Below are 23,607 nucleotides of genomic sequence, written 5' to 3'. Positions count from 1 at the left end.
GATCAATGTTCCATCAGGCTTGCAGAAAACAATGTTCAACAGCTGTTGCTGTTCCCCTTGTCACTACTCTGGGAGTGAGTGACAAATGGTTGAAAAGTGATTGGACATTTACTGTTTAGATGTGTTGGATTTAATGGATCCAATTCTGCTGGAAAGATCTGTCTGTGTATGGGTGCTTTTAACAATTATGTGCAGCTAAATACACATGCAGCAAGGTGGGACTTTATTAGCAATCTGCAATGCAAATCGCGTACTGCTGATATGGTTGTAAAGCAGTGCAGTCTGGGTTTACTGTCAGTTTTAGAAATGGTAATGGTCTGCAAGTAGGAATAATTGTCATTTAACATTAACTTGAAAAAGGACTTGAAGTTACTGACCTATGTTAATGGTAATTTTCTAATGAAAGGGAATTTCCCTTTTAAAGTACATAGTGATTTGGTCTTTAATTTTCATTGACTGATGGCGTTCATAATATTTTTGAACAGGTGAAACCAACAACCTGCAAACACTCCATACCATACTTTCAACGGGGTCACCACTGAAACCACAAAGCTATGACTATGTTTATGAACATATTAAAAGCAATGTCCTCCTTGGGTCTATATCAGGTGAGGTGTGTGTGTGTGTGTGTGTGTGTGTGTGTGTGTGTGTGTGTGTGTGTGTGTGTGTGTGTGTGTGTGTGTGTGTGTGTGTGTGTGTGTGTGTGTGTGTGTGTGTGTTTTCTATATGTTGGTGGTGTTTTTGATAACGACTAAGGATTGGAAGTTCTGTCTGTCCCTCCTATTGTGGAGATAAAATGTTGTGACCTCCATTATTTGTGTACCCAGGTGATGTTGGGATTAAGTAGAAAGGGGTGACCTCAACATCTATACAAAATCTTAACTCCTCTTAATAATAAAATAAAAAAATAAAAAAAAAGTATTTTGATTGCAGCCTCTATCCCTGTTGGAGAGAGTTACTAACTTTATGTCAGGACAGGAGGTGTGATTAATACCTCCAGATGGGGGCACAGATTACAGTAAAGCCTATGGCTGCTGCTTCTTCCTAGATTGCCTCATTCTGCTGTTCCGACTGCAAGCATAGACTAAATCTCTCTGTAAAAATGGCAGCCTATAACAATGCCTTTGTGTAGTGTAGGGATTGGCAAGTGTCTGGACTTCTGCCAAGGCATTTTTAAAAATACTTTCCTAAGCTGATCAAGGGACTTCAACACAAGCTCTGCAACTGATTGCCTACATAGATCTAGAATAACCTTTGTGCCTAGACTAGAACCTTCAAAAATATGTTGTTGTTATGAACTGCAGCAGAGGTGGCAAAATTATGGTGATCCTTGGACTGCGTCCCTTGCAAAATGTTAATAGAAATAGCATTCACTAACTTGTCTTATTTCCAGAATGCCATTGGTCATTATAAATTCATCATAAATGCTGGCCAATGGAAATAAACAATGTATTGCATAAGAGTACTTCCATAGGGATGAACTGGAAAATAGCATGATTGGTAAGGTCAGTGTAATGAGGATTTCTCAGACACATCTTTCTACACTTGACACTTGCTGCTTTGTGTATACCAGCATTTAGCTTTGGTAGAAGAACGAATCCATAAGTTTAATGGATTTTTTGGTAAGGGTTGGATTCTGTTGGGTAATGTAGATGGCAAAGAGACATTGTTAATGGTAGAATGCATTTATTATGTTGGTTGTTGGACCAGCTTATATTGTTACGTTGTGTGTAATGCGCTGCTTTCATTGTAGGTGGCACAGACATCATAGCTTGCTTCATGGGACAGAATCCGACCATTCCTGTATACAGAGGAGAAATCCAGGCCAGGAATGTGGCAATGGGAGTGGAGGCATGGAGTGAAGAAGGTAATATAGCCTCAGTCTTGTTAACAATCTTGCATTTATACCATAATCGTATTATTCTGTAATTTGTAGAAGAATCAGAGAACTAAAAATGATTTCACACATTTGTGGGTTTTTTACACTTTTCCACTGAGAGAAACTACTTTTTCTGGTTGAACTTGATGGACATGTCTTTTTTTCAACCCAAATAACTATGTACTATGTACTTGTACTACCCAGGACTCCCAGTCACATGCTAAATACTGTATATCCTAAAGCCCCTTTCACACAGACAGCTGAACTGGGTAGTTCATCCACTGATCTGCTGGGGAACCTAAGTAGTAACATTTGTAATCATACGTATGTCAGCAGTTGACACACCGTGAGGTTACTCCACAAAATAAATCTGCCACGTTACGTCAGTTGGGTGGCTGCATGGTGCAAAGACGCAGGTGCCACTCCACTTCCTGTGCGGAGTGCTTACAGCTGCCAGCAGCAGGCAGTGGTTGCACCACATTGTCACCTGCCTGTGGGAAAGAAGCCTGACAGTTTGCTATGTAACAATATGGTCCAGGGTTGGACAACCAAAGGATAAAACTCCTTTTCTGTCACCTAGAAACCCTAGATAACTATGTTGGCATACGTGTTTATATTAGATTTGTAAATGACCACCAGTATAGCGCCCCTGCCTGCTGATTATCAGCCCATCATGTTCTGAAGGACTTTGGTATATGGCACATTGCACTCTTTAGAAATCATTTGTTTGCTCATTCTGAGGAGAGTCAGGCTCTCAAGCACACTTCATTTCATTTAAATATATACACTTTGTAAAACACTCTGAGCTGATTAAAATTAGGTTACTTGTGTGATGTGAATAATTGTAACATGATTGGAAAAATTGCAAGCAATGTAAATCTAGCCCCAGAGGCATAGCTGAGCGTGGCTTTAAAAAGCCTTCATGAATCGTGATTATGTGTTTTTGTTTTTTTCAGCACAGCGCCATCCATAGGCAATTGTGTGTTCATGTCTTGTGTGTGTATGGTAGCAGAACATGTTCATGGACCAGTAAAGCTGTAGAGTAAATAAGCTAGTTATTCATTTTTATAGTACCTTTTAAGCTTGTACGACATAGCGTAATTCCGGTGAAGTAGCATAGTCTATTTGTGAGCATTTAAGAAGTTCTGCGTACATTAATTTTTGCCGCCCGGTCACTTTGATGCAGGGTGAACTGCATGACAGCTCACCCTGCTGCCGCTGAAATTCCGGGCGGCGTTAATGACTATTCCCCCTCTGAATTGCAGCAACTCAGGGGGAAAAGTAATTTTGAGGCTGCTAAAGCCGCACCAAACTCAGGTCCTACGCGGTACACGGGTTGAGCTGAAAAGTCCTGCAGCTCTGTCTCATTTTCTGTTTAATTTGATCAACGGGTCATATGCATAGTGCTCTCTACCTCATGCCCTTTGCCCCCTGTCCATAATGCACAGTAATTCCCATAAGACTCAACCCTCAGCGAATATTCTATCCAATTTTGTGTTTATTTAATAATGCCAGATATACAGCATACAAACCGCACAACGTTTCGGGCATTGGCCCTTTATCAAGTGCTTGAACTTCTGATCCAACATACAATGTATATAGACAACCACTACACACCACACCCCAAGCATTGGGGTGGCAGGCACATGCTTCATTACTGATTAACCTTCCCTATGGAAAAGAGCAGCATACCTGTTAACGGAAACAACTGAGACTGAATTCTTCGTTAAGACCATTGGGTGATTGAGTTCCCAATCGCTTCATCCAAAAAGCTTCCCGTCTAAGGAGTATGTTCCTGTGGGACATACTATCCGGACAATTAACAACTTCCAGTATCTGCCACCTAAGCTGGCTCACGTTGTGTCTCTGCTCAACAAAATGTCGCGCTAGAGGGGATACTTTGCTGGTATTGACCTCCCCTTCTTTCGCTTTTTTAAGGCTTTTTTAACTTGCTCCTATCTGTAGAGCCTCACCAAGATTCATCTACAGGAAAGGTAAGTTCCTTAGAGATCTGGTAAGAGCAGATCTAGTTATTAGTATACAGGCATAGTGCTCAACACAGTCCTTAAAGGGAAGGTTCAAGCAAAATAAAAAAAGAGTTTCACTTACCTGGGGCTTCTACCAGCCCCATGCAGCCATCCTGTGCCCTCGTAGTCATGCACTGATGCTCCAGTCCCCCGCTGGCAGCTTGCCGACCTCGGAGGTCAGCGGGACGCATTGCGTACATTTTTACGCATTCCCGCTAGTGCAGGAACATTAACACATACATTTTTACGCATTACTGGTTCAATGCGTAAATTTTTACGCCTTGAACCAGTAATGCATAAAAATGTATGTGTTAATGTTCCTGCATTAGTGGGAATGCGTAAAAATGTACGCAATGTGACACGCCGACCTCCGAGGTCGGCAAGCTGCCAGCGGGGGACTGGAGCAGCAGTGAGTGACTACGAGGGCACAGGATGGCTGCATGGGGCTGGTAGAAGCCCCAGGTAAGTGAAACTCATTTTTTTATTTTGCTTGCACATTCCCTTTAATCACTTCTCCTCCAGCAATGCAAATATCACAAAGTCAAGTTAGGCAACGATCCAAAGGAACATATAATCAGATTGCGCTCACCAGATTTGTAGGCTAACCGACTACAGATTCGCTGAATTCGCATTCGGCCCAGCCAGTAACAAACCTTCTCCCTTACTTCCTGATCGATCTTCAGATATTCTGAGTGCCCATTAGAAACAAACAAAAAACAATCTATGGTGTAGTATGCTCAAGGAATATGCAATCCCCACTAGTGTTCCAACATGCTCCTCACACCACCATTGGAGAAACATAGGCCGCTTACCAGATTGTCTGGCTGACCCAGCACAGACCAGCAACAACGCTTATTCCTTTGTGTTTCATCCAAATCTTTTCCAGCATGTGATTCCACCTTCAAACTCACAAGAACGCTCACATAGGGTAATACTGTTTTATTTTATCAAAGTTAAAAAAGTAGTGCACTTACAAGCTCCATAAAATAATGTGCATATCCTAAAATCCACGTGTGGCCAGCGTCTCCCGTTCTGCTAGGCTCCGCCCAACCAGTTTTGTCAATTATGACTCCTATGCCACAGATTCTCGATTGGATTTAGATCTGGACTTTGACTGGGCCATTCTAACACATGGATATGTTTTTTTTTGTTTTTTTTTAAACCATTCCATTGTTGCCCTGGCTTTATGTTTAGGATCGTTGTCCTGCTGGAAGGTGAACCTCTGCCCCTGTCTCAAGTCTTTTTGCAGACTCCAAGAGGTTTTCTTCCAAGATTGCCCTGTATTTGGCTCCATCCATCTTCCCATCAACCAGCCTCCCTGTCCCTGCTGAAGAGAAGTCCCAACAGAGCATAATGCTGCCACCACCATATTTGACAGTGAGGATAGTGTGTTCAGAGTGATGTGCAGTGTTAGTTTTCCACCACACATAGCATTTTGCATTTTGGCTAATAAGTTCCATGTTGGTCTCATCTGACCAGAGCACCTTCTTCCACATGTTTGCTGTGTCCCCCACATGGCTTGTGGCAAACTGCAAACGGGACTTCTAATGCTTTTCTGTTAACAATGGCTTTCTTCTTGCCACTCATCCATAAAGGCCAACTTTGTGCAGTGCACGACTAATAGTTGTCCTATGGACAGATTCCCCCACTGTAGATCTCTGCAGCTCGCCCAGAGTCACCATGGGCCTCTTGACGGCATTTCTGATCAGCGCTCTCCTTGTTCGGCCTGTGAGTTTAGGTGGATGGCCTTGTCTTGGTAGGTTTACAGTTGTGCCATACTCCTTCCATTTCTGAATGATCGCTTGAACAGTGCTTGTGGGACGTTCAAGGCTTTGGAAATCGTTTTGTAGCCTTTCTCAATAACTTTATCCCTGACCTTTCTGGTGTGTTCTTTGGACTTCACGGTATTGTTGCTCCCAATATTCTCTTAGACAACCTCTGAGGTCATCACAGAGTAGCTGTATTTGTACTGACAGTAGATTACACACAGGTGCACTCTATTTAGTCATTAGCACTCATCAGGCAATGTCTATGGGCAACTGACTGCACTCAGGCGAAAGGGGGCTGAATCATTACACACACCCCACTTTTCAGTTATTTGTAAAAAATGTTTGGAATCATGTATGATTTTCGTTCCACTTCTCACATGTACACCACTTTGAATTGGTCTTTCACGTGGAATTCCAATGAAATTGATTCAGGTTTGTGGCAGTAATATGACAAAATGTGGAAAATTTTCAAGGGGGCTGAATACTTTTGCAAACCACTGTAATATCCGCTAAGGTTTGAGTCTTAGGGGAATTACTGTGCATTCTGGAATGCTGGACATTGAGAGGTGTGATGGACCTCTTATCCCATTAAAGGAGAACTGTAGTGAGAGGTATATAAAGGCTGCCAAATTGATTTCCTTTTAAGCAATACCAGTTGCCTGGCTGTCCTGTTTACCCTCTGCCTCTAATACTTTTAGCTACAGACCCTGAACAAGCATGCAGCAGATCAGGTGTTTCTGACATTTGATCTGACAAGATTAGCTGCATGCTGGTTTCTGGTGTGATTCTGCAGGCAGATAGCTCAGCAGGGCTGCCAGGTAACTGGTATTGCTTAAAAGGAAATCAGTATGGCAACCTCCATATACTTCTCTCACTACAGTTCTCCTTTAAGACTCCCTGTAAAGATACATGTTATCCTGAGGCTGGTTGACCCTTCTCCTACGCTTTGTTCCCTGACGCCACCCTCACCCAGTGTCCTACTCCCTGCTAGACAGGAAGTACGCCACCGGGATTCCTGGCTTTCTCCGTTGTATTCCTGTCAGTCCAAGTATGCGCACCACACTGCAGCCACCAGCAAATTTAAAACCCCTTTGTCGCCCATTGACTTACCTGACTTCCTCTGCATCGCCGCAGAAGTCCAAACCAACGGTAATGCGCTGTTGACTTGGCGGTGCGGTGGTAAGCGTTCTAGGCCCCATTGCATTGCACTGACGTTGTTTTACCTTGAGGCAAAATAGGTTAAAGGGGAACTTCAGCCTAAACAAACATACTGTCAGTAAGTTACATTAGTTATGTTAGTTAAAATGGGCAATATAATCTCTTACCCACTCTGTTTTAAAAGAACGGGCAAATGTTTGTGATTTCATGGGGGCAGCCATCTTTTTCATGGGGGCAGCCATCTTTTTGGTTGAAAGGAGGTGACAGGGAGCATGAAACACAGTTCCAACTGTCCTGTGTCCTGATCACCCCTCCCAGTTGCTGCGCTAGGCTTCAAATCTCAAATACCAAAAAAAAAAAATTGCACCAAAACAGCAGAACGAGAACAACATCAGAAATCCTATCATGCTTTGTACAGCATCAGGGGGAAAATTCCCGGTCAGTTTTCTTCTGTGCAGCTAAAAATGAGGCATTGGTAAGAGAAACAAAGTTCTAGGACTATAAAAGGTAGAAAACCGAGAGCCCAATATAGTGTAGTTTGTATTGGAGGAGTGCGAATGATAATGATGAAACGTAAGTATTGTACTTACAAACCAGGGTTACCTCCAAGGCAACCACTGAAAAGGCAGGTGGGGAGACCAAACCTGTCCCCACTCAGGATTAAGACGTCGCTCTCTGTGGATAGAGGAAAAAAAGAGGGTGTACCACCCTTCCACCAAGGGTGGATTCTTGTTGTGTAGAGCTGTACAGAGGCGCCAGCAGGATAAAAGTCATTAAAATGTTTAAAACATTCGGGATGCGGTGGTGGACCAGCCAACCCAAAGCACACAGGTACTGTCGATTCAGAGGTGCCAAGCGTATTTTGGACTCCGTGCTGTGTATCACTCCAGTTGTTTATTGCCTGAGGAAGCGGGATTTTGCCCGTGAAACGCGTTGCAACTTGTCTTTGGAGTATATAAATAAATTATTTATTACTTGAATCGACAGTACCTGTGTCTGTTTTGGGTTGGCTGGTCCACCACCGCATCCCGAATGTTTTAAACATTTTAATGACTTTTATCCTACTGGCGCCTCTGTACAGCTCTACACAAAGTTCTGGGACTGTGAAACTGTTCAAGAAAGACCAAGCCTTTTTAGTGCTGCTGAGTAGATTTTTAGTGTGGATGTTCACTTTAACGCAGCCTTTCTCAACCTTTTTACCTTGGAGAAACCCTGTAAATAACTTTTGGATCTCAAGGAACCCCTGCAAACAATTTTTTGGTCTCGAGGAACTCCTACATTTATTTTTCAGGAGGAATAATCTTTAAGTAGGTTAGGCTGCTAATTTCACGATCTCCTATTACACTGCCACTTATACTGTCTCCTGACCCCCCAATTTAGTGCTTCTTGTTACAGTACCACCTATTATAGTGTGCTTTATTATACTTCCCCCACGATGGGGTAAAATGCCAAGGAACTCCTGCAGAGTCCTCAAGGAACCCTGGGGTTCCAGGGAACCCTGGTTGAGAAAGCCTGCTTTAAAGAGACTCCGTAACAAAAATTGCATCCTGTTTTTTATCATCCTACAAGTTCCAAAAGCTATTCTAATGTGTTCTGGCTTACTGCAGCACGTTCTACTATCACCATCTCTGTAATAAATCAACTTATCTCTCTCTTGTCAGACTTGTCAGCCTGTGTCTGGAAGGCTGTCAAGTTCTTCAGTGTTGTGGTTCTGCTATGAACTCCCCCTTCCAGGCCCCTCTCTGCACACTGCCTGTGTATTATTTAGATTAGAGCAGCTTCTCTCTTCTCTCTTATCTTTTACAAGCTGGATAAATCCTCCTCTGAGCTGGCTGGGCTTTCACATACTGAGGAATTACATACAGGCAGAGCTGTCTGCACTCTGCAGGAAGAAACAGCCTGACACTTCAGTGGAAGATAGCTGCAGGGGGAAAGAAACACACAAATGATCTCTTGAGATTCAAAAGGAAGGCTGTATACAGCCAGCTTGTGTATGAATGTATTTTCTATGTGTGGACATACTGCACATCAACCTACTTCCTGTTTTGGTGGCCATTTTGTTTGTTTATAAACAAACTTTTTAAAACTGTTTTTAACCACTTTTAATGCGGCGAGGAGCGGCGAAATTGTGTCAGAGGGTAATAGGAGATGTCCCCTAACACACTGGTATGTTTACTTTTGTGCGATTTTAACAATACAGATTCTCTTTAACGCAACACACACATGCAAGGCAAGTGTAAAAGGGGCTTAAAGGTGGCTATACGTGCATAGCTTTTTTGCCCAATGTGGCTAACAGAGCAATTCCTCTCTGATCTGAATCTGATCAGAGAGGAATTGGAACGCACACACACCCACACACTCGCTGCACACAGGTTTCATCATGAAATATATTGAAAATCTATTGAACTGCAGCAGTGCAGTGTTTATTGCAACACTATGGGCCATTGATCTACCGGCGTTTTCATGCACAGTCCGATCAACTGAAATCTACCTTACGGACTGATCTTAATTTTGATTGTTTTTTGCAGCAAATTGTTCGAAATTGTGATCAATGTGGCTTTTTGCGCCACTGATAACCGTCATATTCCATCACAGTGATCAAATCTGCCGGTAAAAATCGATGCCTTTATGGCCAGCTTTAAAAGTCTTGAGTTCTTGTCTTGCATACTTGTTCCAGGTGTCTCTAGTTAGATGAGGACGACAGTCCCTGTAACTGCATGTTTGATGAATAATTGTATTGGCATCATATTTGTGTCCCAACAGGTTAACATTGGGTTCTTCAAACTATAAAGATCTACCGTATGTCACACAACTAGTTAACACCCTGACAGAGCAACACACCTTGCCATAGTTGTCGGTTTGTTGTGTCAATCCATTGCACTCCTCTGTGAAGGTGTTAATGTCAGATTTGCAATGAATACACTTAATTAAGTGGGTCACACTAAGCACACTTCTTTGAGCTTTCAATCTGTGAATCAGTTACGTTTATGCCAGCCAAATTTACATTCCACACAAACAAGTCTTAAAACCGTAAGCAAGCAAGCTTATTTTGCATTTCTTATGGTGAATGCTAGATCAGAAGGGAACTTGCTTGTAGTGTCTCTGAGTGACAATTGTACATGCTTGTTGCAGTGTCTGATCTTCATACACTCTTTAACAGATCAGAAATAGCGTGATTTGAAGAGCTCAGTTGTGGTGTACCCTTTCAGCAGCCAATCAGAAATTGCTTTTGGCCTGTCTGATGTATCAAAGCCAAATGCAAATGGTTGGTTGGTAAGAGTACTGAATTGCTTGCTTCTGCTGTTAAAGACCCTTGTATTGCACTTTGTGAATAATCTTCATCGTTCTTTTTCTGCACATCATAATGCTAACATTATCATCTAATTATGCAAATAGATATTCATACTTAGCTCTCTCCATTTTCTCTAGGAAAAGCGGTGTGGGGGGAAAGCGGGGAGCTGGTGTGCTTAATTCCGCTACCATCTCAGCCTACGCACTTCTGGAATGATGAAGATGGCAGCAAATACCAGAAAGCGTATTTCTCCAAATTCCCAGGTACCGCATTAAGATGTAGCATTATTAATGAATAAACTGTCTGACACTGCCAGCTATCCTCTGCAATTAGAGAGCACACAGAGGCAGTGGGCGGCCAGGTTTGACCAAAAGTCAGTGGGAAAAATGCATTTAATACTTTGCATTGTCCTTAATGAGCCACTGTATCTGTATTGGTTTGTAAGCCAGCCTAAAGTTGCACATTCAACTTTAATTGCTTGTTGGCAGAAATCCAGTTTCTTGGTGGTAGAGATTTTATTTGAAATATGTAAGTGGATTTCAGTTTGCAGCTGTCACGTCTCAACCAGTTAAATGTCCTGTAACTGTAGGTTCATTCAGCTGTGTATGAAAAGTTGAGGCAGAACTTTTCTTTATATGCAAAATGTTCTTGTATTGGTATGTCACTTTTGAGATGAAAAAGGGGTTAATGTCTTGCCTTCCCCTAGATCACAGGTGTCAAACCCAAGGCCCGTGGGCCGAATGCGGCCCCTCTTGCCTTTTTATGTGTCCCTCCAGAGCTTCAAAGGTTTATCAATGTAAGCAGTAAGGCCTAGTGCACACCAGAGCGGTTCTGCTGCGGTTTGCGATCCGCTTGCGGGTGCGGATCTGCTAGGGTAATGTATTTCAATAGGCTGGTGCACACCAGAGCGGGAGGCGTTTTGCAGAAACGCATACTCCCGGGCTGCTGCAGATTTTGGATTGCGGATGCGTTTCTGCCTCAATGTTAAGTATAGGAAAAACGCAAACCGCTCTGAAAAACGGCACTTCAGAGCGGTTTGCCAGGCGTTTTTTGTTACAGTAGCTGTTCAGTAACAGCTTTACTGTAACAATGCATGAAATCTACTACACCAAAAACGCTTCACAAAACCACAAAATGCTAGCTGAAACGCTACAGAAAAATGACAAAAAGCGTTTCAAAATCTGCTAGCATTTTGCGGATCTGCTAGCGTTTTTTGGTGTGCACCAGGCCTAAGAGAACAACAGTTCACTGCCTTCCCATCCAGAGGATGACCTGGTTTCTGGTTAAAACATTTAGTTTGAGCATGGGTGCAGAAAAATCCCACGGGACTCCTGCAAAATTAGCATGTGGCGCCCTCCTTAGTTTCAAATCCCCCTGTGGCTGATAAAACACACCCACCTTTCCCCTGGTATCCTCTCCCCTGTAATATTTACCTGCTCCAGCCATGTGTGGTGTCTCTTCTGTCCTTCCAGCTGCTGCACACTCTATACCTCCAGGTTCCGATCACGTGACATGCATTCAGAGGCAGAGGTATACATCATACAGCATGTGTCTGTCAGGATGATTAGAGCAGCCCTGGAGCAGGTAGATATTAATCTGCTCAACTGCGCTACTCTACAGAAGGGGATGGAGCTGGGATTTAGGACCCCCCCCCCCAAAGTCGCTATAGTTGCGTAATATGTTGGCGGCTTTTTAAATATAATAATAATAGTTACACCACTTTGAGACTGTTCAGTAAATGTTGAATCTCAATAAACAATTTGGCCCACGACTTAGACTATGTTTTACATTTTGGCCCCTTACATGATTAAGTTTGAGACCCCTGCCCTAGATCAAAATAACTAGAGGAGTGAGTGGCTGAACTTGATAGACTTGTGGCATATCACTTGCATTTGGCTTCTTTCCACTACAGGCTTGTGTCTTGTTTTTTTACATGCAATAGAAGAATTTTTTGTGAATTTTCACATTTGCTTAGCATATGTGACCACTTTTCTTTACATTGCTTCCTCTATAGAGCACATGCAAATTTTCAATGAGAATCATTATGCGTGATTGGGATGCAAACATTTGCGGCATGCAGAGAAATGCAGCAAGCTGTCAGGTTGTTGTTTTTTCACAGCAATGCTAACTAAAATGTACTTGTAATGAAAACAGGGCGCTAGCCTTTCATTTAGCACCCATGTTTCTACTATACGAGGGAAGTGATTGTTGTCAAACAGCCATCGGGAATTCCGGCTGTTAGTAGTTACTGTCTACACCTTGTGGAAAGAAGTCTGCAATAACCTGTTAACAGTCCAGATGCTAAGCTCCTTGTCCCATGTGCCAATTGTGGATGGATTGGTGGGCCTAAAACCCATTCTTTTTTTAAACTAATCAGTTGTATTGTTTTTACAAAGAAAAACCGTTACAAGAGATGGCACAGAGACTCAGACATAGAGCCAATATGAGTATTTAGGCCTCATAACTGATACATAGTAGCGCTTAATTTCTTTTTCATACATCATCACTGGTCTATATGCATAACAGTAGGATAAAACATTATGCAGTTGAACTGTGGTGTCTATCAATTTAGTAGAACCCAAATAGCCTGGTAGGATAATGTGTTGGGCTATAGATCAGGGTCAGCTATGTCGAAACTAGAGAGAGAGGAAAAAGAGGTGGAGAAGAAACAGAGGTGGTGAAAGTGAAATGAAAAAGAGAGGAAAATACAAATACTTCTAGCTGCTTAGAAATCACTGTACACAGATGTAACATTTCTCATGTGAAATGGGTAGTTAGAAACCATCTTGACATTTTCAATACATGAAGCAGCTGGGTTTAGGGGGTTGGTGTTCTGGCTCTGTGAGTGGGGAGCTGCTGATGTCTTTGCTGCATCATCCCCACTAGACTGCAAGTAGGAAGAAACAGCCTGAATTTGTGTAAGTAGATTGCAGCCAATAGCACAAACCGTTACAGGTGAAGAAAGTAGTCGGTGTCTTAGCTTCTTACCAGGTATTTATCATTCTTTCATAAAAGGGTTTGTACACCCATTTAACAAACTCTGTAGCTGAGTGACTACACAGATTTAAAGTGTACCCTAAGTGACATGATGAGATAGACATATGTATATTCAGTGCCAAACATACAAATAACTAGGCTATGTTCTTTTTCTTTTACTACCTGAAAGAGTTAACCATTCAGGTATGCAACTGTGACCCAATCAGATTAATGCATAATAACCCTCTCTGATGAGGAATTCTAGCCATAAAACTCTTTCCTGGCAGAGAATAGTTTAACTGCAGAGGATAAATCAGTAGTTCATATATTTTATGTGTGGTCTGAGTGCAGCCTCTGCTAGGTTCAGATGTGGCTCAATGCTGCGGAATCCTCTCCACTGCTCATGCATGGTGCTAGCAAGCAGGCACAAGCCCAGCTGACAGGGTGCATTCACCCCCTTCAGCTTATAGTGAGGTCAAACTGAAGGTCCATACCCGTGGCAAGATTATTGTGTAATATTTTGACTGGCGAATGTTTTGCTTGACATCGCGTTTAATCAAAAGCCGGACGATGAAGTGTGGCACTTGTTCATTTTGAACGACCGTCATGACGGATCACACACGACTTTAACAAAAATGTAAAAGATTGTTTTAACTATCCTTTGCGACCCATCATTCCCGATGATGAAAGTTGGATTGGGAAGGATCGTTTGTCAGTGGAGTTCCTCGATCCAATATTTCCATGGGTTCTCCGTTTGAGCTGGAAGCTGGAGCCTCAGCTGGAGATATCCTACAAATCAGGTGGTAAGAGGTAGAAGTCCAAAATACTTCATTGTTTTGCTGCCACCTACAGGCATAGCGAGGAACTACAGGCAAGCTTAGGATGGAGGGACAGCCAGAGAAAGTTCAGCAGTTTGGAAAATAGTGCCACCCAAAACACTGCATCCTACAGTTCCTGATACAGTGTACTCTGAAGTAAAGGGGAGTAGAACACCCTGTTGTAGTAGTCCATTAACAATTTGAGGAACTATAGATCAGTTAAATGGGTTATATCTGGAAAGACTGAGCCATCTCGGTGTGGAGGAGCACTGGGTGCAGAAAGATGTTTGAAGGGGGCTATTAGGGTCCCAGGACATCAAGCTGAGGCATGGATGTGTTGGGAGAGGGAGGAGGGGAGAGCAACTGTGACTGCTAACATGTAGATGGACAGCAGTGAAAAGAAATGCTTACTTGTCCAAAGGAGAGTCTGTTGTGTAGCAGAGAGGGCGGCAGTGTTGTAGTCTGCTGGTGGAGGAGGTAGGTGTAGTGGCTGTGTTCTCAGTAGTGAGTGCCATTCATTAGTGGGGAACACCCAGTCCTGGGCTTTACTCACTTAGGGCAGTGCCAAACCGACTCATTAACAATGAATGTGATTGGTCAGAGGTACTGAATTGCATCACTTACATTTTCATGCTTTTAGAAATGCATGCTGGGAGACTGCACATTAAAGCTACATCTCCAAAAGAACCTTTCTAATAAACTTCAAACCTTTTCAGGAGCAAATATTGCTCTCTTGTCACATAAGCTTGTGTCATTTCCATTCATTTGGATGTGTGAGGTACTGAAGTCACTCTTGGAACATACTGTTCATTTTTCCATCAGAATTGTCTCGCCTCAAGGCTGTGCACCAGATTGTTACCCTCCCCTTAACTGTTCTACAGCCTCTCTTAGAAATCTTCACCAGACACCTTTTTGTAAAGCTTAACCTCATTCTTTAAACAGAGTGCAGCACTTTCCTGTAAAGTAAGCTGCGTTGCAGTTCCATTGCCTGTTACCGTAACTTAAGATTCTGAGTATGAGCATGTCCTACAAGACCACATCTGATGCAAGAAAAAAAAACTCTGCATCTATGATGCAGTCGCATTTTCTCCAGTTTATATAGCGCTGTCATAGGCTGTAATGCAGGTGGCATGTACAGACACAATATTGTGCACAGCGTCACATCCTAGGCTGCATAATATCCTTGGGTGCATAATAATAGATGTCTTATACCCGGATGCATAATAGTTGTCTCATTCTTCTCTACATAATTGCTGCTTCTCCTCTGCACAGAAATAAATATCCGCTGGTTATAACTCATACGCTGTTAAAACTGTAAATGGAGAGACCAGACTTCTTTGAACTTATAGGGGAACTGAAGTAAGAGGTATACGGAGGCTGCCATATTTATTTCCTTTTAATCAATACCAGTTGCCTGGCAGCCCTGCTGGTCTATTTCTCTGCAGTAGTATCTGAATAACACCAGAAACAAGCATGCAGCTAGTCTTGTCAGATCTGACTTTAAAGTCTAAAACACCTGATCTGCTGCATGCTTGTTCAGGGGCTATGGCTAATAGTATTAGAGGCAGAGGATCAGCAGGGAGCCAGGTAACTGGTATTGCTTAAAAGGAAATAAACATGGTAGCCTCCATATACCTCTCTCTCTTCAGTTCCCCTTCATGGAAGTCTCCTACATTCAGGTCTTCAAATCAGTAATCCAGAATCTTGGTTATATGGGAATGAGAATTTCTGATTTGACTGATGTGGGCTATGGCACTTTGGATATTACACCATATGTGGAACTAGACCTACAACATCTACTAAAAAACCCAAGGAATTGTGACATGTTCTCACTTGACACTAACCCCAAACATTTGTTCATGATTAATTCTAGATGGTGAAGTTTGCTTAGGTTTGCAGACTGTTTCATTGTCCAAATGAACTGTTGGTCTGCCATTGAAAGACATAAAAGCAACGTGCATGTATTTGTACTGGCCAAATACAATTATGCTTTCAGAACTGGCCTGTCACATCCACATGCCAGCAATACGCAGTCCTCTCAATATGACAAGATGCTATTGCTGATTAAAAGTTGTTGACTGTTGATAAACTGAATCTAACAGTGTATGGTCAACCTACAGAATTTCACAGAACTGATCGTGACAACTGCCAGTAAACAGATTCTTGCCTTGTTTTCTAGGTGTCTGGGCTCACGGAGACTACTGCAAGATTAATCCTAAAACTGGAGGTATTGTCATGCTCGGACGCAGGTGTGTGAAAGTGCATAACTAAGAGAGATCTATAGATATTTCCTTACATCAGCAATAGGGATGGTCCGTGAAATGCTAATCATTTCAAGTTCATTCAGGATTATACAAATTTTGTATGCAAATCTATACAGATTGAACAAATTCCTACTCTTACATCTCATGGACTATGCCTACTTGGCTAATTGTAAAGTGCCACCATAACTATTCATATCCAAGGTAGATTATCTGACTGTTGTTTGCTATAGCAGAGCAGTGTATTCGTCTGTGGTGGATGACTCGGGGCTGGTTCAGGCCGCTTAGCCGGTCCTGGAAGCAATAAAACGCACGCAGCTGAAGGCAGACAAATGCTTTTATGGAAGCTCGCAGAAAAGCATTTGGAATGAGACACCAGGCTCCCGTGAGCGGTAAGGACTGGATCAGACAGATGTCTGAACCAGCCAGACCGGGAGCCCAGCATCTCATTCCAGATGCTTTTCTGTAAGCCTGCATAAAAGCATTTGTCTGCCTTCAGCGGCAATTCCCTGCATGCAGCATTTTTCATCCCTGCAGGGGGACACGGAACAGTGCGGTAAACGATCCTGGAAGCAACATGTTGCAACCGTCCATCTGAACAAGTCCTTAAAGTGGACCCAAATTAAAAATACAAGATTTCAGAAATAAAATCTATTTTCTAAATTACCGTATAACAATAAATAGCAGCGTTTTTTTCAGCTGCATGATGACAAATATAAAATATTTTACATTTATTGGAGGAACCCCTCCCTTCCTTTCATATTGCCGGGACAGAATCCGGCAAACTGGTGGAGTAGCAGGTGTCCGGCAAAGGAGGAATTGCTAATGGCTGCCCCCAGTATAACCCTAGTTATGAAAAGAGAAGGGTGAAAAGCATGCACTAAAATGCTCATAGGCTTGAAGGAGTGTTTATTTATCTTTGTATGTGTCAGAGTGGTGCAACTAAATATCTTTAATTAAAAAATTTTTGGGGTTTGGGTCCGCTTTAAAGTGAACCAGAGACGAAGCGCCCTCATGTGTTTTACCATATATATCAGTGGGGACATTACAGAAAACACCCACCCTGCTCTCTGTTTCATCCATCACTGCTGAACCTGCCTGTTATCAGCTCTGATAAAATCCCCGACTGAGCAATCAGTCTGGCTTTGCTCTGGAATCATTATAGCGGAGTCATTATAGTAGAGCCAGAAGGGTGCAGGCTTGGGCTTGGAAAGACATCAGAGAAGACAGACTCAGCTATAATGAGACACCTCAGTGACACATGGTAGAATGCAGTAAATTATTCAGGATACCCACTTTTATGCTAATCTTTCTGGTTTTAGTGTCAGACATATATATTGCGTATGTTGGTATGTAGCCCTGCCCTCCCACTGATGCTTCTTTCTGGTGTGCTTCAGACACTACTGCAGCCAAATAGATCAGCCTTCAAATACTTCTCGCTTCAGGTTCCCTTTAAGAGAAATGTGATATGAAAAAAAGAAAAGAATATTTCTGCTGGTTTCCATCTTTTTTCTATGCGATCCCAAAAGTGACATCACTTCTGGCCTTTTTTTATTTTTTTACCCAGCTTAGTGTATAAAACTCTTGTAAACTCTTTAAAGGGGGGAGGGGGGGATTTCTTATCCGAAATGAGAAGTTTACGTTGTTGCATTTTTAGAAAAGCTTGTTCCTATAGCAAAAAAAGAAAGGACTTCCCACAATCCCATTGTCACTGTACAGTTCGACAAATGCACTCAGACCAGGTAAAATAGGTAGCATATAGGGACCTATTATAGCAAAAACAGGGTTTCCACAAATATGTTTGGGGCACTAATTTTTTTTTTTTTTTCTGGGATGTTACGAACCCTTTTAAAGAGGAGCTGTCAACCATACTATCTCAGAAAAAAAACACATATATAAGTAGATAAATACTTGCTCTACTTAAATAACTTATGTATTGCACAGTCCACGTTTTGATTTTAGTGATTTTTCTACAGTTAAAAAAAGAGAAAATCCTTCTTGGCAGTTCCCATTTTATGTGTGGCTATTTTGAAGCCAATCCTGATGTCATTTCCTCCCTTACTCCCCTCTGCCTGATTTGTCCGCCCTTCAGTATAGAAAGTGCATTGTCTCAGCATGAGAAATACTGGCCAATCAGAGAGGAACAGAGGTGTGGGAGGGGAAAAGAGGAGGGAAAAAGGCTTCAGCCAATCAGGCTGCATTAGTTAAGTCTCAGGGGAAGTAGAGAAGCAAAAAAGGACAACCTAGCATGCCCTGCAACTTCCTTTTTGTGTACCAAATTTTGTGTGTGCCAAATAAGAGTCGGGTAAACTGGGGAATGATCATTTATCAACAAGAAAAGTAATAGTGATTTTAACTTTTGGATTGCCTGAATAGCATTCTTATTAATTGTTAACCAGATTTTTGGTGAGCGATGAGCCACAGGACAACATAACTATGGATGTATTTTAAATTCCTGGATGTCTTGCTGTTTTCAGTTTTATAGAGGTGCAACAGCTGACAGCTTCCTATAAGTCTCCCTACCATCCCTATGTGTATAAGTACTACTGCTGTATAGGAGACCGATTTAAACAAACTGTGTATTTCCATATATTTTTTCAGAAAGGCAGTTTATAAATTAATAATAATAATAATAATAATAATAGTGCTTTATAACTGCATTCTAGTGCGCCTTAGGCAAAAACTGTCTCTGGTACCATACTTACCTGGGGTTTCTCTCATCATCCTCCAGGACAGCCACCTGAGATTACCATTGAGCCCCTCCCCTGTGGAAACAATGCACATGCAATTAATTAATTACTCCTCTGGTCCACCCTCTATATAACCAGCCTCCTCCTCTACCTCCCTAGTTCTTTCATTGTTTCCACTCACCCGTGGACAGTGCACTAGTTTTTTTGTTATGCTGTAGGGGAGCGTGTGTCGCACCTATAGTTAGCAGGAGTATGTTGACCTTTCCCCATGAGACTGCAGTTCAGGCTTGTGTCGGCCGAACGGGCAGGAGGTGGTGAGCGGAGCCCAGCATACACTACCTGCCGGCGTGGAAGGCTGGGAAGAAGGCCTGAAGCGTCCTTTCTTGTGGCCGCTGCCGAGTACCATCGGCGTTGTTCCGGGGAGCCGGAGAGTCACGTGACGCCCTGATGTCAGGGGGGCGGACGCGACCAGGCGTGTACGCTCCGCCAACCGAGGACGTCATGGGCTAGTAGCCGGAAGATCTTCGGAAGGCGGCAGGCGGGGCTACAAGCGGAGAGGCAGCTTCCGAGTTGCAGAGCGCACGTGGAACGCCGACACGCTGCGGGGCATGGATCAGTCAGAGGCCTCCACAGCGGACAACAGCAATGTACCAGCCGCAGAGACACACAGCCAGCCGGCACAGGTACAGCTGAAAGTGACTCTGCACCCCATAAGCGCTACACTATACATGGCTTGGGGTTGCAGAAGATACTAACAGCCTTATTTTTCTTGTCTGTTTGTTTTACAGAAACATGTGAAAAAGACTAATAAGTGCTCAAAGTGTGGGGAGGTGATGCCACCAAGTTGCACACGCTCATCATGTGACAAGTGCAGGCATAGAGGGGACACTATCCCAGACACTAATATGATAATGATTGACTTAATGAAGTCTATGAAAAAAGAACTGACTACCACCTTTGCAGCCTTCAGGGCAGCTTTTCCCACTCAGCCTCCAGTACAGGGACAGGCCCAGCCCACAACCCCGACTACATCGATAACAGACAGTAGCACGCAAGCGGTGGCAGTGAACATCCAACCTCCACCGGCGGAACAGCCGCAAGGTTCAGGGCTCAGACAGGATCTGACCCAACCCAGGCGTATATTACCAGCTGTGCCAGTAGAACCTGACTCTCCAGATGATTCATGGGAAGATATTTCAGGAGAATCTCTGGAGGAGGGGGAGGCTAAGGATTCGGACGATCCAGTGAGGGCTACGGCCAGAATGCCTAGATACCTGTTTAGTATAGAGGATACATCGGAGCTCCTGATAGCTGTATACGAATCTGAGCATATTCAGGAGACCACCCCTACTACGTCAGTTCAAGACGATATATACAGGGGATTAGAAGAGACTGATAGCAGAACTTTCCCGGTACACAAATCGATTAAAGGAGTCATATCTTCTCAGTGGAAGCAGCCTGAGAAAAGGTTGTTTATCCCTAGATCATTTAAAAGGAGATTCCCCTTTAAGCAAGAGGACCAGGAGTTATGGTCAAAATGCCCAAAATTGGACGCATCATTAGCTCAATATTCCAAGTCCACAGATTTGTCATTTGAAGATTCAGGCAGCCTGAAGGATCCTATGGATCGAAAGGCGGAAATCCTCCTCAAAAGAGCATGGCAGGCAGCATCCTTCGGATTTAAGCCAGCTATTGCAGCCATATGCCTTACTCGCAACCTTGAGAAATGGATGAGAGGGTTAAAGGCGCACCTTATTGCAGGTACCCCACATGAGAAAATTTTAGACTCCCTTCCAGTCATGTCGAAGACAGTAGCTTTCCTAGCAGATGGGGCCACAGAATCATTAAGATCTGCGGCTAAAGACAGCAGCCTTGATAAACTCTTCTAGGCGGGCAATATGGTTAAACACTTGGGAGGGTGATGTTTCATCCAAACACAGGTTATGTGCTATGGAATTTTAGGGGGACTTGTTATTCGGGAAGGATCTAGATGGTATTCTAGAGAGATCTTCCGATAAAGCTAAGAAATTCCCGGACAAGAGGAAAAGAGGAACAAATAGGCCCTTTCAGGGGAGACGTTATGTTCCCAGGAGAGAAGTTAGGGGTCCCGGCAGCAGCAGCAGCAGGGATCCAAAAGGTGGACTTAGGGCCCGTTCACACTGCACGCGTTTCCAGCCGCGTTTTGGAAACGCGTGCAGGTGGCCAAAACGCACGACATCAGACATTGCATAGAGTGCAATGTCTGATGTTCACACAGCATGCGGTCCGGGAACGCATGCTGCACGCAGATTTTACAAAAACGCGCGGCTGTCCCATTCACTTTTCAGTGATGGGATCAGCCACGCAACGCATACGAACGCGGACATGCGTGCGTTCGTACGCGTTGCGGTCCGCATGCGTTGCGGTCCGCATTTTGTAGTCTGAACGGGCCCTTATAGTACAGGGAGAGGAAGATCTACCTTCCTGTTCAATAAAGCCCAGCCAGCCACCCCAAAATCCGACAAATGACACAGATTTACAGGTGGGGGGAAGGCTTCTTTATTTTTTTCAGGCCTGGCAGAGTATAACAGGAAACAAGTTTATTTTAGATTTAATAAGGAATGGGTACAGGATAGAATTCCGAGAGCCCCCCCCCCCAAAAAAAATTTTGTGATTACGGGGACCCCCAGGGACCCAGAGAAGGCAGAAGCAATTCGCTCTTCTGTGATAAAACTATTGCAACAGAGAGTGATTCAAAGAGTTCCGGTCCAGGAGTTTTGCAGGGGGTTTTATTCAAGAGTTTTTGTAATACAGAAGCCGTCAGGAAAGTACAGGATGATACTCAACCTGAAGCCCCTAAACCCTTACATTCTGGAGAAAAGGTTTCGAATGGAAAGCGTCGCATCAATCCGCAATTTAATTTGGCCAGGAGCTTTTATGGCCACGCTAGATTTGGAGGACGCGTACCTCCACCTTCCAATTCATCCGCAATTTCAGAGGTTTTTGAGGTTTGCGGTAGTCATGGGGGATGCGGTATGCCATTACCAATACCGTGCCCTGCCATTCGGGAATATCCTCGGCCCCGAGGATATTCACGAAAGTTGTTGCAGAAGCGGTCGCACAGTTACATCTCCAGAATGTAAGGGTTCTTCCGTATCTGGACGATTTTTTGATTTTGTCAAATACCGAACAGTCTTTAAGGGAAAACCTACATCTCTGCGTCCAGACCTTAGAGAGTCTGGGCTGGTTAGTCAGCAGAGAGAAGTCGTGTTTTCAGCCATCCCAAACAGCGCTATTTCTGGGGCTAATCTGGGACTCAGAGCAGGAAAGGATTCTGCTTCCTCGACCGAAGGTCAGCAAGCTGATGAGAGCAGTGACCGAGTATACATCAGCCCCGTCAGTTTCCCTACGGCAGACAATGTCCCTACTGGGCCTAATGACCTCAGTGATCCCGGCAGTGGAGTGGGCTCAGGCACACACTCGGGAATTACAGGCCTGGTTTCTTCAGGTCTGGGACAGAAGGAGGTCCTCCTTAGATCAACGATTAAACCCACCACAGCGGGTGTTGCTCTCCCTCCAATGGTGGGTGAATGCAGACCACCTGTCCAGGGGACGTCCCTGGATGCAGAAGGCTCCAGTGAAACTATACACGGATGCCAGTGCATGGGGTTGGGGCGCCCACTGTTTGGATCAGCAGGTACAGGGTCAGTGGTCCCCTCAACTCAGCCGAAAATCATCGAACTTCAGGGAATTAATGGCGGTCAGATTGGCTCTACAGGCCCTGCTGCCGCACATAAACAGGGAGGTACTGTTGTTCTCCGACAATATGGTCACAGTCTCCTATATCAGGAAACAGGGGGGGCACCAGGGTGCAGGCTCTCAGAGAGCTAACAATGCAGATTCTTACATGGGCAGAGGAAAATCTACAGTCACTAGCAGCAACCCATATTCTAGGCAGTCAGAACCGCTGGGCAGATGCCCTCAGCAGGTCGGTCTTAATAGAAGCAGAATGGCAGCTGAATCAGGAGGTCTTCGAGCTCATCATAGCAGAATGGGGCAGACCAAGCATAGATCTGTTTGCCACACCCCAAAATGCAAAGACAAAGGATTTCTTTTCCCTACACCCTTCATCTTCAACAGACCGGTTAGATGCCCTGACACTGGAATGGCCGAAGGGCCTTCTATACGCCTTTCCCCCATTCAATTTAATTCCGAGGGTCCTCAGCAAGTTGAGGCAGTCCCAGGCACGAGTAATATTCATAGCACCCTGGTGGCCAAGGAGGGCCTGGTTTCCCTTTCTACAGACCTTGAAGGTACAGGGGCCCTGGCACTTAGGGGACCGAAGGGACCTACTAATACAGAATGGACAGATGCACCCAGACCCAGGATTCCTAAAACTCACAGCCTGGATCCTGAAAGGCAGACTTTAGAGGGACTAGGATTTTCAGGTAGAGTAATTAATACTCTGCTAAAGTGCAGGAAGGAGAATACTAGGAAGATTTATTCCAAAGTATGGAAGGTTTTTTGTTCATGGAAGGACAAGAATAGGATTAGTTCGAATGAAACAAGATTTATTTTAGAATTCCTACAGGATGGGGTGGACATAGGATTGGCAGTTAGCACCCTCAGAGTCCAGGTATCGGCCTTATCTGTATTTTAGATAGACAACTATCCACTGAATTACATATAAAGAACTTCTTGAAGTCGGTGGCCAGATCACAGCCGGTCCCGGTAAAGATGGCGCCCCCATGGGACCTG

The 23,607-nt window shown here is 43.8% G+C and overlaps 1 protein-coding gene across 2 annotated transcripts in view; it reads left to right on the top strand.

Moving 5' to 3' along the window:
* The window catches only part of AACS (acetoacetyl-CoA synthetase), a 161,661-nt gene that overhangs the window by 110,652 nt on the left and 27,402 nt on the right, over nucleotides 1–23,607 (top strand). For both annotated transcript variants that reach the window (XM_068243805.1, XM_068243814.1), the window contains 4 exons: nucleotides 486–608; nucleotides 1,754–1,867; nucleotides 10,263–10,388; nucleotides 16,099–16,168. In XM_068243805.1, coding sequence (XP_068099906.1) covers nucleotides 486–608; nucleotides 1,754–1,867; nucleotides 10,263–10,388; nucleotides 16,099–16,168 — 433 coding nt within the window. The remainder of the gene's footprint in view (nucleotides 1–485; nucleotides 609–1,753; nucleotides 1,868–10,262; nucleotides 10,389–16,098; nucleotides 16,169–23,607) is intronic.

This window comes from Hyperolius riggenbachi, chromosome 1, assembly GCF_040937935.1.
Source record: "Hyperolius riggenbachi isolate aHypRig1 chromosome 1, aHypRig1.pri, whole genome shotgun sequence".
Taxonomy (NCBI): domain Eukaryota; kingdom Metazoa; phylum Chordata; class Amphibia; order Anura; family Hyperoliidae; genus Hyperolius; species Hyperolius riggenbachi.
Note: the sequence above shows the minus strand (reverse complement) of the source record. Positions and strands in the feature narration are given on the sequence as shown.